The sequence below is a fragment of the Elephantulus edwardii genome, unplaced genomic scaffold, assembly GCF_000299155.1.
Source record: "Elephantulus edwardii isolate Elephantulus edwardi_28Jun2011 unplaced genomic scaffold, EleEdw1.0 scaffold00032, whole genome shotgun sequence".
In the NCBI taxonomy this organism is placed as follows: Eukaryota; Metazoa; Chordata; class Mammalia; order Macroscelidea; family Macroscelididae; genus Elephantulus; species Elephantulus edwardii.
Window position 1 is genome coordinate 22315303 of NW_006399782.1, and position 16427 is coordinate 22331729.

General features: G+C 38.5%; 1 protein-coding gene across 2 annotated transcripts in view; it reads right to left on the reverse strand.

Annotated features, from left to right (window-relative positions):
• Window positions 1–16427, reverse strand: part of SIDT1 (SID1 transmembrane family, member 1) — a 155158-nt gene that overhangs the window by 64806 nt on the left and 73925 nt on the right. For both annotated transcript variants that reach the window (XM_006884279.1, XM_006884280.1), the window contains exons 5-9: window positions 10319–10420; window positions 9626–9709; window positions 7862–7949; window positions 5750–5821; window positions 4905–4998 (exon numbers count right to left, since the gene is read on the reverse strand). In XM_006884279.1, the coding sequence (XP_006884341.1) occupies window positions 4905–4998; window positions 5750–5821; window positions 7862–7949; window positions 9626–9709; window positions 10319–10420 (440 nt within the window). The remainder of the gene's footprint in view (window positions 1–4904; window positions 4999–5749; window positions 5822–7861; window positions 7950–9625; window positions 9710–10318; window positions 10421–16427) is intronic.

Genomic DNA, 16427 nt, shown 5'->3' on the forward strand with positions numbered 1-16427 from the left:
CAATGGCACCATGCTGGATGAATTGGATTATAGAGTTTTGGAGGAAATTTTGTGCTATTTCTGCTTACTTCAGTGAAGGAGGAGTTCTGTTAGCATTTTCTTTCAGTCTAGTCTCCTATTTTAAACATAGTTCTGTCTCTCTAGATGTCTATTTTCAGTCTGCCTATATTTAGAAAGACTCTATGCTTGTGCATTTCACTGTAGCAAAATAATCTGGCAGCTGGAAGTTTCAACAGCGCCTTATACCACAATTTAAAAAATTATGTTTGCTTCAGTAGATTATATAACAACTTTAAGGAGATTGATATCCCATTATTAACTTATTTTTCCATTGTGCTAAAGATATATACAAGAAAACATTCAGCAATTCAATAATTTCCACATATAAAATTCAGCGACATAGCCTCTTCATGTTGTACAACTATTATCATTATCTTTCCTCACCACAATGAACATAAACTCAATTTTCTCTATGCAAAATCTTCCCCTTCCCTCCAATCTCTGGTAACCACTAATAAACTCTGGTTTAGAATAATTGAGTCATGCAATATTTACCCTTTTGCAATTGATTCATTTCCTCAGTATAACACTTTCCAGGTTTACCCATGGTGTGGCATGCATCAGAACTTCACTTCTCTTCATGGCCATTTGCCTACTGCATGTATAAGTCACATTGTATTTATCCATTCATTATTTAATGGACATTTCCACATTTTGACTATTGTGAAAGGATCTTCAATCATATAATGTAATCTTGCCTATATGGCATTTATGTATGCTCGCTAACTGAAGAAATGAACTTTTCTAAAATTTAAATTATCAGAAGTAGAGACAGAGTCCTTAAGAGAGGCGGAAGAGAAAAACTTTATGTACAACGTTAGAGATCATCTGAATCAAAACTGGGTGTTTTGAAAATGCTCTCCAACTTGTCCAGTCAAATCTTTGCTGAATTTGATCTTGTTGGCCATGATTTACCCTTCCTTACATGACTGACCTGTCCAGACCCGTGTTGGCCAGTCTGATTAATGCTCTGAAGGCAGGCAGCCTGGGTTTGAACCTTTGATTCCCTTGCTCTCTATACCCCAGTTATTCATGTATTAGGCGTTCATTCTTAATCTCTATGTATCTGCCCAATGGTGGTAAAAGTAATGTCCATGTTTGTTGAGGATTAGAAGAAGCCTCAGCACAAAGCCTAAGATAGAGCAGGTACTTGTTAAAAGACAATGCTTCTATGACCTGATGAAGTAATTGAGCTGATAATCAGTTAGTGCATACACCTTTCCAACTATAAAATTTGCCTGTAGCTCAGGGGTTTTGGTTTTTAACTTTTTACTTTAAAAAATTGTTTCATTGTGGAGACATTGTAAGAATAAGAATAGACTACAGGGCACATATACATACTTAGGCTAGACACACATTTTGTTAGTATATTACTTCATGGGCTTTATCATTTCCTTTGCCACCTCTTTGACACACAGTCATACACACAAATGGTTTTCTTCTGAACCATTTGAGAATAAGCAACATATACCATGGGTGTTTGTTCCCAATATTCCCAAAGAATAAAGATGTTATATAACCACTGTGTAGTGATCAAATTCAGTCCTCTCTAGAATATGTTCTCCTTCTTGAATAAGATCCAGTCTAAGGTCAGGTATGGACTGTAGTTGTCAGATCTCTTTTAGGATTCTTTCAGTGGAGTGTTCTGTAGAGAGTTATGCTACTAACACAAAGGTTAGAAATTTCCTAAGTAGCTTAGTAGTTAACACTTTTAATAGTTCAGTTAGTAGTTTAGGTAGTTTAGTAGTGAGTTGAGCTACTAATCCAAATGTTAGGAGTTTTCTCTCTGTTGAAGTTGTAATCCACCAGTGGCTCCATGAGGGAAAGATATGCAATCTCCTCCTGTGTGATTTATAGCTTCGCAAACCAAGTGGAGGGTCAGTTAGGAGCAGAAGTGGACTTAACAGTACTGGGAAAGTGAGTAATCAGAAATGATCATAGCCATTCTTTGTCTTTGATGCCATTTTAAGATAGAATGATCTTCGTGTTGGATTTGTCTAATGCATCCTCATTTACAAGATCTGTGTCCAACTGGAGTACCACGTAAGTTATGCCATGGCCTTTTCTGGGTGTGCTATCTTGAGGCTCCCAGGGTCCATCTGCTCCTCATCAGGGATACTAATTTTGTTCACCCAGTCAATATATTCCTTTCTCCATTATATACTTACTATTTTCTCCCTAAATGAGTCCTGGTGGTACTCTAGGTTAAACCTTGGGCTGCTAACCTAATGTCTATGGTACATATCACTTATTCTCAAATAGTTCAGAATACTAATTACATGTATGTGAGTGTAGGAAAGAAACGAGTCAGTCTTCTTCTGTAAAGACTTACAGCCTTAGAAACTCTATGGGAACAGTTCCACTTTGTCCTAGAGGGTTGCTGTGGGTCAGAAATTACTCAACTAGAGCTCTGGTGCCTTAGGGGTAAGAAGCTGTACTATAATCCCAAAGGCACACTGTTCAAATCTACTAGCTGCTCTGAGGGAGAAGAATGAGTGATCTCCTCCCATGTGATTTACTGCCTCTGATAGCCTGCTGGAGAATCAGCTATGTGTTGGTTCTGACTTCACGGAACACAACAACAGCAATAGAGTGAATTCAGTTCAGTATTTCTCCCTTTGCAACTATTAGGCGGGAATAGACTCTAAAGCCATGCAAATACCTTGATTTTCTCCAAAATGTGTCCCTGGATAAAACATCCACTGGTGATTCTTGACATGATCCAGCCTTTACTATGCTGTTTGCAAAGATGAAGCAATCTGCTTTGGTAAAGTTCTGCAGCTTTGGAAATGCTATAGGGCAGTTTGGTTTTGTCTTGTAGGGTCCTTTTTACTCAGAGCTGACTGAATAATGGTGCATTTAGTGTGGGTTTTGGTGTGAAAAAAAGATGTGTTTCCAATGCTCTTACAATGCATTCCACATTGACTGCCTCCCAGTGTTCCACTAGACACAGTTGTTGCTCTTAATCTTATTTGCTGACCATTCCTTTTCCTCATGTGTAACTGTTTCAGTACTCTGCTGAATTCACTGAATTAATATCTCCAGGTTTTTAGAACTTTACTTCCAGTCTTCTTGTATTAATATGGATTCCTAAATTAGTTTTTTCCAATGTCTTATAATTTAATATTCTCCTTAATTATTTTGATATAGTTATGTGTTAGATTTAGCCAATGTTAGTTCTGGGTTTTTGAAGGCAGTATTGCAACTCAAAGGATCCTAAAGATCACAGAAGGGTGTTATTTTGTGAGCCAGAGAGAGGTCTGTATTGTTGAGATAGTTGGAACATTGAGGCAGCCAGGAGGTCTTTCTACAGATGTGGTTAATTTTTTCCCAATAGTCTCAAAACTCTGTACTGACTTTGTTTTCTTTACATGTTCAAAAGAAGAAAGAGCGTTTGCTTATTGTAAACCTCCTGCCATTCTTTTGTAGTTGTTTCATGGAGAGCACAACAAAGGAGTAAAAGAAATCTCAAGAAAAGAATTCTTAAGCTTCAGGCCTGCTGAGAGAAGCAAGGAGCATCTCGGCTCTTTTTGTTAAATAGTAAATAACTCTTTCTGCTATTGGAAAAGGAAATTTCTTCAGCAGAGTTACAGCACCATTTTCTCTATTTGATAAATCATATTTTGGACTTACCTGTTCCACTGCTAGGAATATACTCCAAGAAAATGAGATATGACACACACACAGAAATCTGTATAGCAGTGTTCATAGCAGCATTATTCACCATTCCAAGAACAGCTCAAATGTCCAACCACATTTGAATGAATTGAGAAATTGTGGTACATTCACATAATGAAATACCATGCAGTACTCAGGATCAATGATTTTGAAAAATACTACATTAACTTGGGAGAGACTGGAGCGCATTATGCCAAGTGAACTAACACAGACTTATAAGGAGAAATACTGCATAAGACCATTATTGTAGAACTAGAAGATAACTAGTAAAACATGTATAAGGATCCAAGGCGGGGAGGTAGGAGCAGAAGGGTGATGACAGGAGGTGGGGAAATCATAAGGTCGCACAATTTGATGTGTGGAGGAAGGATGGGAAAGGAAATGGGAAAGATCTGGTAGGGATCTGGACAGGGTAACGGTGGGCATAGTTCAATGGTGATTAGTTTTATCAAACATAATAAATGGGTATGATTATATGAAATACAATGTGAATGAAGGATAGTGTAAAACTCAATGTATACTAACTTTGTAAGCAAACCAATATAATATAAAAATTTAAAAAATATTTTGTTGTCTTTTCAGTAGAAGTGTACACAGCAAAACAGGTTACCATTCAATAATAACTATAACTAGTTCTGTGACATTGGATATATTCTTCACATTTTATCACCATTGTTATTATTTCTATACTTGTACTGTTCCTTTTAATGTCTCATACTCCCAACTTTTCCAGCTATACTTTGAAGTGATTTGCTTTTTATTTAGCTGCCTATTAGCAGTTATTTTAAAGTATCCAATGATGAGATTTCATTACTTTATGAGCTAAAAGGCGACCACTAGAGGTGATAGTTTTGGTTCAAGAAAAAAAGGATGTCTTGGGGGTTAGTCTCAGGCTTTCTCCTGCTACAGTGAATCTACAAAGTTTGGATTTTAAAAAATTTGGAGATCTGTTTCCCATTTTTCCTCTTCCTAGTGTTAGGATCTATCTATCAGGGACCCTATTAGAATGTAAAGTAGTGGTATCTGTGTACCATCTAGTTCTGGTCTCAGGTAGAGGAAGGGGCAGATTTAGACTCACTCAGTTCATGTAGCTCTAACCTCCGTTCTCATCCATAAACTAAGTCAAAGAGAAAGGGAGTTAGTATTTCTTAGAAATCTTGACCTACCTGACATAGTGGACACATGCAACAAGCAGGCATCCCAGGTAGAGGGAGAGGAAGATGAGGAAACTGAGAAGAATGGCCTTCACATAAACAGATTCTGAGGGAAGAAAAACAACTTTGGTCAGGTTAACATCAGGAGAAAAGAGGAGAGTCAATGTCCACATTTGGGACAGTTTTAAAGGTATTGCCTCCACCATGCCTATTCTTAAGCCTTGAGAATTTTCTACTAAAAACAGAAACATTATTTGATGTCACCTAGATTTGGTCCATGGAGCTCTGGTGGCCTAGCAGCAAGAAGCTGCACCATAACCATGAAGGCATGCTGTTCGAGGCCACCAGCTGCTCATGGGAGAAGGATGGGCAGTCTCCTCTCGTGTGATTAACTGCCTCTGATAACCTGCTGGAGGGTCAGCTATGGGTTGGTTCCGACTCAATAGTACACAACAGCAGCAACAACAACAATAGATTTGGTCCATAAGTCTGGTCGACCAAAAGTCTGGCCATTTGAACCCACCGGGTGCTCCAAGGGAGACCAGTCTCCTCCCATAAAGATTTACAGCTTCTGAAGTTGGAATCAATGGGAAGTCAGTGGGCTTGGTTTCTGTAGACATTATTCATAAACGACTGTCTCTGTCTGAGAAGACATGATAGCTGGTAAGACATCGCAGCATCTAAGCTTCCTTTTGGAACAAATTTAGCAAAATGCTTGAACTCTCCCTTCTATTTCCAGTCTGAAAATACTTTCGTTTTCTTAAGATGAAATATGGAAGGATGACATCAGCACTGGATTATATATGAGAGACTTCCTGATTTGAATTTTTCAACTGTTTCCTAGAGTCAACACTGACCTTTAATGGAAGGAACAATGGTCACTTTAAGGTTCTTTATTCGCTGCAAATTCCAAGTCTGGTTCTCCTTTTCTGATTAAAAAAAAAGAGAGAGAGAACAAGGTATAATAGGTCAGATACTAAGTGTGTAGTCTGTTGTATTCCACTGCCCCACCCCCTGCAATTGTAGAAATGAACTGTGTCAGGGATAGATTACCCAGTAATCAAGGTAAGCATGAGTTACTTGTATTTAATTACTAATCTGTAGGGAACAATTTCTTATTTTTCACCACATAAAAGATTCTGTATGTAGTTTGGCTCACATTTGTCTATCCCAACCTCACAGCACTTCTGGGAGAATAAAAGTGTCTTCAAATTTACAAACCCTGGCAGGGACAGTGCAACCCATAAGCAAAGTAAATATAGATTTTATTTGTGCTTATTTACTAATCTGTGGTGAACAATTTCACATAATAGGTTTCACTGAAGTGAACAATTTCAACAAAATTGCTTAAATAGGTCACTTAATAAAGGGCAAACATAAAATGATTTCACATTCATAAAACAACTGAAACTGATAAAATTGTTCACTACAGGTTAGTAAGTAAGCACAGGTAAATTTTTCTTATTAATTAATCCATGCCTGCATTCTTTTATTTTAACAACTACTGAGGAAAATTTAACCCCTAAACCTTCAAACCATCAAACATTCCTTTTGGTTATAATTCACAACTTGGTATTTTCTATGCCAAAGGGATTATATAGGGATTAAATGGGATTATAATCTCTCCTTTTCAGTTAAAGGTTGTGTACCCTTTTCCTGATATCCACCAGGCTCAAAATGTCACAGACATCTGATGAAAAAAGCTTGAAAAGTAGAAAGTAACATCTTCTGTTAGCTTGTATTTTTCTAGTAGGCCTGCTTCTCTCCACTTACTTCCCTTATACACTCAACAAAGAACTCTTTTACCAAGACACTTCAGACACTGATAAAACTACCTTGTTGAGCCGATTCTGACTCACAAAGACCTTATAGGAGAGAGTAGAATCAGGATAGAACTAGAGTAGTATCAGGATAGAACTGCCCAAATCAGTTTCCAGGACTTTAGGAAGGCCGGACAATAACCTCTTTTGCCCATGAATTAGCTGGTGGGTTTGAACCCTCTACCTTTCAGTTAGCATGTGATATCTTAGCCACCATGCCATCAGGGCTCCTTAGTCTGGATAGTTATTTATAACTCTTTGTTCTAAGAGCTAACACAAGCCCTAACATTAGGATAAATTGTCACACTTTGCTTTCTTACTATCTTGGAAGGCACAACTTTAGCAACTAGAATGCAGAACTCCAAATCTTCCTTGTCACTCCTTAGGGAAATAATGAATACTAGTAAGTACAAGCCGTTCCATTAGGTCTAGTTAAAAATCTAGCTTAGGAAAAGGACTGTTTTTTTATTCACTGTATGAGCTCATTACTTTATGTTGTTTGTTGTTGTTAGGTGCCATCGAGTTGAGTACAACTCAGAGACCCTATGAACAGAAGATCTGAACCCTGTTCTAACCTGAGCCATCTTCACACTTCCTGACACACAAGAGCCCATTGCAGCAGTCACCACGTCAATCTACCTGGGTGAGGGTCTTCTTCTTCCTTGCTGACCCTCCACCCTTCCCAGTATCAAGTCCCTCTCCAAGCCCCTCCTAGCATCATGCCTAAAGTATGTGAGGAGAAGCCTCATCATTCTTGCCTCCAAAGAGCACTCCAACTGTCCCCTCTCCAAGACATATCTGTTTGTTCTCTGGCCATCCATAGGATGTCCATTACTTCATAGGAGCAACTATTTGTTGAATAGAGGACCAAATGAATGATTATACCTTATCTGGTGTGAGGAAGTAGAAGAGTTTGAAAACATGGAAGGTGCTAAATAACATTTTGTAATATGGATAGTATCTTTAGATCTATTTTCTTCCCTTTATTTTTTTTTCTCCTCAAACTGCTTTATCAAGTTACTTGCTGGTGAACCTTCACTTGGTAAGAACTAGAGATAGTGATAAACTGGCACCATCAGTTTTTTAATTTCCTTTCCATTGCCCTCCTTCAGGTTGTCCTGATAGCTAAGTACCAACATCATCCCTTACCCTGGGTAAAAAACGATCCCCCACAGGCATAATCTTCAGGCTTTATCACAAACACCACGAAGAACTGCTCCCCTGGAAAATCCTTCTTCTGCAAAAGACATAACCACTTTGTGACAGGCAGGCAAGGCATAAAGAAGGGGAAAGGGATGGGACAGGGGGTGGCAAGGAACGAAGATAGAAAGAGGAGAGAGAAGACGAGTGGACCCCTGGCCAGTAACTCTTTGGAAAGGACTTCACATACCCATCACCCATTCCAGATTATCCACGACCACATAATTGTCACACTCAAAGAGTTAAAGTAAATAGATGAGTTGTTCTCATTTCATCTTGTGAATACCTCAGTGCATCATATAAATATGCCAATGTTGCTATCATTGTTATATGCTGTCAAGTCAGAACAGACTCATAGCTGTCTCCAGTGGGTTCTCAGAGTCTGTAAACTTCATGGAAGGAGATGGCCTGTCCTTCTCCCACAGAGTGGTGGATTTGAACTGAGTGCCTTTGGGTTAGGAGTGAAACTCCTTAGCACTAGAGCACCAGAGATCCTTTAACATGATAATAAGCCTATGTTTAATCCTTTGTACTTCTATACAGTAAAAGTAAAAATTTGTTTGAGGCAGAAAACTATTAGGGAAAGTATGCTCAAAAAAAGAGTGAGAGAAATGTGGCATATTGCACTTTGTCAAAAGGCAGAAAGTTTGTGAGACCCAGAAAAATAACTAGGTAACATTTTGTTCTATTATATTCATGGAGCTGACTCAACTTAAAAACCCAATACTTCAGAAACGGTCTTTTTTTTTCACCCCCATGTCCAAATCTCTGCTATTATAATTAGCCAGCTGAGAATGTGGCCCAAGGTAGAGCAAGGTGAGACCAAAATAGAAGTGAGAATTAACTGCAAAATTCATCCAAGGTAGAAATGTACTGGTATCTTTTGTATTTCAATATAATATGTGCTCTAATATTTAAAATCTGAAATGTTCAACAAGCCTTACTTTTTCCTATCAATTTTTATTTGAAACCACATAATACTTGTATGTGGTGGAAGAAAGAAATGCTAAAATCAAAAGCATCTCTTTAGGGTACCAACTCTGAAGTCCAAGATCATTTAAGGTCTGATGGATAAATTAAAATTAGTCTCTCTTACTCTTTGCTATTATTCAACAAATTGTATTTCCTTACACTAAAGAGTAGATCAAGTTTCAGGTACCTTAAGCTAAAGTAATCAATCACACGGTAGGCAGGAATAGACTGTGTGAAAGTATTAACAAAATGTGTGTACATATTTTTGCCATAACATTATTCTTGAAATAGTTGATTACAGATACCAAAATGGTAAACTAATGGACAAATATGATTTGTGACTCCTTGAACTTGTCCATTCTGTTAAGAGTTGAAAACTTCTGATACTGTTGTTGATAAAAAAATTACAAGAATATGTTTCATTGCCTTCAATGGATCAAATCCATTTAATCTTAAATCAACAGCTGTAATAAGTAGACCTCATAGTAGTTCATGAGGCCTTATGTCACTAAATAATCTGTCAAGATATTTGTCCCATTGTATCAAGAGGAAACAGGTTACCAGGCAGGAGAGTTTTGTCATCCACTATCTAGGCATTGACTCCAAGGCCAAGGTTTTAAGACAAACCAAAAAGGAAAAAGGATAGAAGGCACCTAGTGGATGGCGTCCTTTCTACATGTTGGCCAGTTGGTACCCTGACCATTGCATTGTTGATAAGTGACTAGAGAATCAGTGTCTCACCTGTAGTGTGATGGCAGCTTTCTTGGTCATGGATTGGTAGACACCATCAAATTCCACATTGTGGTCAAGATCATACACTGGGCACTGTGGGGGAAAGAAGAAACATATCACTGTATTATATTACACATAGACCCTGTCAAGGTCTTCTCACCTGGACCACAGAGTAAGGATGTCGCTACCAAGTCAGAAGTCATAAAAAGCTTTTCCTAGAACTATGATGAAGTAGTCCTCTTATAATCTGGTGTCTTGTCTTTAAAGCCAAGGCTACTTTCTAGCAAAAAAGTACTATGGAAATCATGTCTTAAAGCATAAAATGCTTTTTCTAGTCTTGAAAACACTTCAGGAGATAGAAAAGATTAATATTACAATGATATTTTCAAAACACAGAGCAATCAATAATCTCTGATTCTATTTATTGTGTGCAGCCTGAAACTCAATCTTCTTTGTATTTTGTCATCATTCTTCCTTTCTTTCTCTTCTCATATGTTTGTTTATGAGATGTCAACCCTTCTTGTATCTTTAAGTCAACATCTAGAATTACGAACTGTTGATATGTATGAAGATGCTGTTTTTATTATCAGGTAAGTGGAACCTATGTGTTAAGAGGATGACATGGTTCCCACCTCTCTCCCCTATTTATTCTATGATGTTACAGTGCTCCATACTGAAGGTTGACAAGGTATCAGGACTCACCATGATATTCTGGACGGAGACAACGGAACATGGATAAGCCATTTCAGATACGACTTTAATGATAACGGAGTCTACATCTTTGGGAAATTTATATAGAAAATACTGAGAAGAAGAAGAAAGAGGAATTATTAATATGAAGAAATATTTACATTTGCAAACTTCATACTTGTTTCACATGAATAGGATAAATTTCTCTAATAAGAGGCACAAAGTTCAGATGTAAGTAGTGGAAGATCTGTACTCATTCAAACATTCATTTATTACATGTGTACTGAGAGCTACTGCTCTGTGTGGCCTGGCTCAGGGTCAGGCATTAGGGAGACAGCAATGAACAAGGAAAAGAAGCTATTCCATGACAATGTTGTGATTTTATCTAGAATGGTGTGATAGCACAAGGACCATTTCTTTCTACACTAGCCTTTGCATCTAATTCTCACTTAAGCAGAATCTTCTACTCTCACTCTATTGCTGCATGTAATATGAGACAGAATTTTATTTTGTGTGGCCATTCTGAAATATGAAGCTTTACCTTATAAAGCAGGTAAGCCTGCTTTTCAAGAATTTTTAATGACCTTTTCAGAGGCAGAATTTGCCTTAGACTCACCCTTCCCCTAGATCTTTTGCTAAATAATCTATTTCCTGATTGAACGATAGTAAGAAGATATTTAGATTCAGAGTCCATAGTTAGCCCCTTGGGATATGCTCACAATTTTGGAAAGGCTGAGATATCTTTTATGGCTTTTTTTTCCAGATATGATCAGAACCAGGAAATACTACTAATAGAGGTTCTATTTACCTACTTAAATCATTAATCCACTGGAAATCTTATTAACTCAATGTTTAAAACTTGAACAAAAATGAACACGAACAAAATGGGACATTTGTCCAATAATTTAAAATGCTCTAACTTACTGAGAGGTTTGACACAAAACATGTGGCTAAGATTTTGATGGGGAAACTCCTTCCACAACAAGTGCCCTATTTTGGGCTCTAATAAACCTTAAAAGAACTGAAAATATGTTAAAACTTAATTTCACATCCCAACATCCTTTATGAACCTAATATTGAGAATCAGAGCCGTAAAGAGAAAATGTTTTTCAATAATTTAAAACTTTCAACCATCTGATTAAGGGAAAACATCTCAGAATGAAAAAGTGCCATTGACACAGCTGTTTCTAAGTCTGTTCATGTCTTTTAACAGATGGCAACACCTCTGAAACTTGCTTTTTTGCTCTTTTGTTTTGAAGCTTGACTCACATATATGTATAATACAAATTATAACATAGCATTCTTTCCAAGAGGAGTACTCTAGGATATTCAAGAGGGGTCCTGGTAATCAAACATTGTAACTCATGAGCATTTTTATTTTTTTAATATTTTACATTCCAAAAACGATTAGAACAGCACATCAGCAGAGAACTGTCGGAAGTCCAGGCTGGGTTTAGAAGGGATCGTGGTACTAGGGATATCGTTGCTGATGTTAGATGGATCTTGGCTGAAAGCAGGGAATACCAGAAGAATGTCTATCTGTGTTTCATTGATTATGCAAAGGCATTTGACTGTGTGGATCATAACAAACTGTGGCTGACTCTGAGAAGAATGGGAATCCCAGAACATTTAATTGTGCTAATATGAAACCTATACTTGGACCAAGAGGCAGTAGTCAGAACAGAGCAGGGTAACACTGCATGGTTCAAAATTGGGAAGGGTGTACGCCAGGGATGCATCCTGTCTCCATACCTGTTCAACATGTATGCAGAGCAGATTATCCGAGAGGCTGGGCTCTATGAGGAGAATTGTGGCATCAGGATTGGTGGAAGATCTATTAACAATCTCCGTTATGCAGATGACACAACCTTGCTTGCTGAAACTGAGGAGGACCTCATGCACTTGCTGCGAAGGGTCAAGGACTGCAGCCTTCAGTATGGACTAAGGCTCAACGTCAAGAAGACAAAGATTCTCACCACTGGACCAATTGGCAGCGTCAGGATGGATGACGAAGAGATTAAGAGTGTTCACAGCTTCACTTTGCTCGGCTCCACAGTCAACACTCTTGGCACCAGCAGTCAGGAAATCAAAAAGCGTATCGCGATGGGAAAGTCTGCCGTTAGGGACCTCTCAAAGGTACTCAGGAGCAATAGTGTCTCTCTGGAGACTAAGGTGCGCCTGATACAGGTCATGGTATTTGCAATCGCTTGTTATGCATCAGAGAGTTGGACAATGACTAGGGAGGACAGAAGGAGAGTGGATGCGTTTGAGCTGTGGTGCTGGAGAAGAGTCCTGAATGTACCATGGACTGCCAGGAAAACAAACAGATTCATCTTGGAGAGGATTAAACCAGGCTGTTCCTTGGAGGCAAGGATTCTGCGGCTTCGTCTGACATACTTTGGACATGTTGCCAGCAGGGACGGGTCCTTGGAGAGGGACATCATGCTTGGGAGGGTGGAGGGACAGCGCAAGAGGGGAAGACCCTCTATGAGATGGATTGATTCGGTGACTGGGGTAATCGGGATGGGAGTGTCAGAGGCGGTGCGGTTGGCGCAGGATAGAGCAGGGTTTAGGGCTGTTGTGCATAGGGTCGCTATGAGTCGGAAACGACTCGACGGCACATAACAACAACAACAACAACAACAACAACAACATTATTTTTAAAATTGGTCTTCTTATAATAAAGTTTATATACACTATTCTTCATTCGCATTGTGTTTCATACAACCATTCTCATACATTATGTTTTATAACAATAATCACCATTGGACATTCATTGCCCGTCATCACCCTGTCAAGAGCATTTTTCTATAATTCCTGTCAGCAACAATGAACCTCATCTATATTCTTATATATTATACTATACACACTTCTCATTCATCAACATGGTTTGGTGCCAAAGACCAGGTCATTATGTAAAACATCAGTATTACGAAAAATTAAGAATAACATCAGATCACAAAATTAAAAAGAATTAGAGTAATTCTAACACATGGGTCCAAAAAAACAAAAACACTACTCATGAAAGATGGACCACAAGAGTTCAATTCTTTGTGTATGGGATCTCCTTAAGTTGACGGTGGTGGAGTATACAACATGTAAGACTGTTAGACAAAAGGTTGTTATTTTTAATCTCCCAACCACTCACAGATGCAAAAATGGACAATCTCTTCTTATACAGGTTTATAAGGTCAGAAACTCAATGGAGGGTCACTCTGAGACAGACTCGATGATGGTAGGTTTGGCCTTTGTGTATGTATATTTTCATAAATATATACACATACATAAACTTTCCATTTTGTCTCTTTTTTATACTGGTATGTCTATAATTATATATATTATATATAGATGTCTATAACAAATAAAATTACTTCCTTTTGTAGAAAAAAACCTAAAAAGTGATGGGATAATATCCATACACATACAAGGAAGTCAAGGGAATAATACCATCATTAAAATATATGGGGGTGGGGATAGGGGTAGGTGGGTGGGGAGAAAAGTGCAACAATGAATGAATGGAATTCCAAAATCTCTGTAGATGTTCATTGAAATTAATAATAATAAAAAAAGAAAAAGAAAAAAAATACATGCACCAACAACCAGAGCCAAAGAGGAGGAAGTAGAAGATTTCTACCAACTTTTGCAGTCAGAGATTGATCAAACATGCAATCAAAATGCATTAATAATAATGGGTGACTGGAATGCAAAAGTTGGGAATAGAGAAGAAGGATCAGTAGTTGGAAAACATGGACTTGGTGACAGAAGTGAAGCAGAGATAGAATGATAGAATCTTGCACAATCAACGACTTATTCATTGCAAATACATTTTATAAGGAACACAAACGCAGGTTATACACATGGACTTCACCTGATGGTATGCATAGGAATCAGATTGATTACATCTGTGGAAGGAATCACTTGAGAAGCTCAGTATCAGTTGTAAAAACTAGGCCAGTTGCTGATTGTGGAATATAAGTTCAAGCTGAAGTCAAGGAAAATGAAATCAAGTCCACAGGAACAAAAATTTGACCTTGAGTGTATTCCATCTGAATTTCAAAACCATCTCAGGAACAGGTTTGAGGCCTTGGACATTAATGAGCAAAGACTGGATGAGCTATGGGAAGATATCAAGTATATCATCCAGGAAGAGTGCAAAAGATGTCAGAGGGAAGCGAGGGAAGACAAAGTAAAGTATTACAATGAAACATGCCAGGAGCTGGAGTCAGAAAATTGAAAGGAACGAACTCGTTCAGTATTTCTTAAGCTCAAGGAACTGAAGAACAAATTCAAACCTTGAGTTGCAATACTTATGAATGCTTTGAGCAGAATATTAAATAATGCAAGAGCATTAAAAGAAGATGGAAAGAGTATACAGAGTCATTGTACCAAAAGGAATTGGTGGATACTGAAGAATTTAATGAAACAATGTATGAGCAAGAGTCTGTGGTGATTAAGGAGGAAGTTCAAGCTGCTGTGAAAGAATTGGCAAAAACAAGGCCCTAGGAATTGATGGCATACTGATTTGACACATTTCAACAAACAGATGCTGCCCTGGATGTGCTCACCAAGGTGTGCCAAGAAATCTGGAGGAAAACCACCTGGCCAACTGACTGGAAGAGATCTACATTTGTTCCCATTCCAAAGAAAGGTGATCCGATAGAGTGTGGCAACGATCGAACAGTATCATTGATATCACATGCAAGCACGCTTCTGCTGAAGATCATAAAAAAATGACTGGAACAGCACATCAACAGAGAACTGGCTGCAGTGCAGGCTGGATTTAGAAGAGGCTGTGGCACTAGGGACTTTATAGCTAATGTTATATGGATCTTGGCTGAAAGCAGAGAGTATCAGAGGAAGTCTATCTGTGTTTAATTGACTATGCAAAGGCATTTGACTGTATGGATCACAACAAACTGTGTCTAACTTTGAAAAGAATGGGAATCTCAGAACACTTGATTGTGCTTATGTGAAACTTATACTTGGATCAGGAGGCAGTTATCAGAACAGAGCAAGGAAACACTGCATGGTTCAAAATTGGGAAGGGTGTGCATCAAGGATGTATCCTATCTCCCTACCTTTTCAATCTATATGCAGAACAGATTATCCGGGAGGCTGGATTCTATGAGGAGAAGTGTGGCATCAGGTTTGGAGGAAGACTTATCAACAATCTTGCATTATGAAGATGACACAACACTGCTTGCTGACACTGAGGAGGACCTGAAACACTTGCTGCAGAAGGTCAAGGACTTCATCTTTCAATATGGATTTAACTCAACACCAAGAAAACAAAGATTCTCACCACTGGGCCAACTGGCAGCATCATGATAGATGGTGAAGAGATTGAAATTGTTGACAACTTCCGTTTGCTTGTCTTTACAATCAACACTCTTGGTACCAACAGTCAGGAAATGAAAAGATGAATTAAATTGGGAACGTCGGCTGTCAGAGACCTCTCCAAGGTACGATGTCAGTCTGGAGACTAATCTGCGTCTGATACAGGCCATGGTCTTTTCCACTAATTGCTATGCTTCAGAGAGCCGGACAATGACTAGGAGTGTTGGAAGGTGAATTGATGCCTTTGGGCTGTGGTGCTGGAGAACAGTGTTAAATAGATTATTGACTGCTAAGAGAACAAACAGGTTCATCCTGAAGAGGGTGAAGCCGGGCTGCTACTTGGAGGCAAGGATTCTGAAGCTTTGTCTGACATACTTTGGACATGTTGCAAGGAGGGACCAGTCCTTGGAGAGGGATGTCATGCTTAGGAGGGTGTAGGGCCAGTGCAGGAGGGGAAAACCTTTGAAGAGATGGATTGATTCTGTCACTGGGGTAATGGGGGAAAGGCGTGTTGGCGACATTAAGATTGACAAGTAATAGAGCAGGGTTTAAGGCTGTGTACATAGGGTCGCTATGATTCACAAGCAACTCGATGGCACATAACAACAAACATCATTACAGAACTACCAAATCACATCATTACACAAGTTTTAAACCACTGAGAATTATGATCCATTCAAGTTGACAACTCTGACAATTACAACCAGCATTACTCTTGATTTAAACCTTGACTTTCATTACTACCAGATATGCATCATTAATGCATAAACAGTTGAATAGTAGA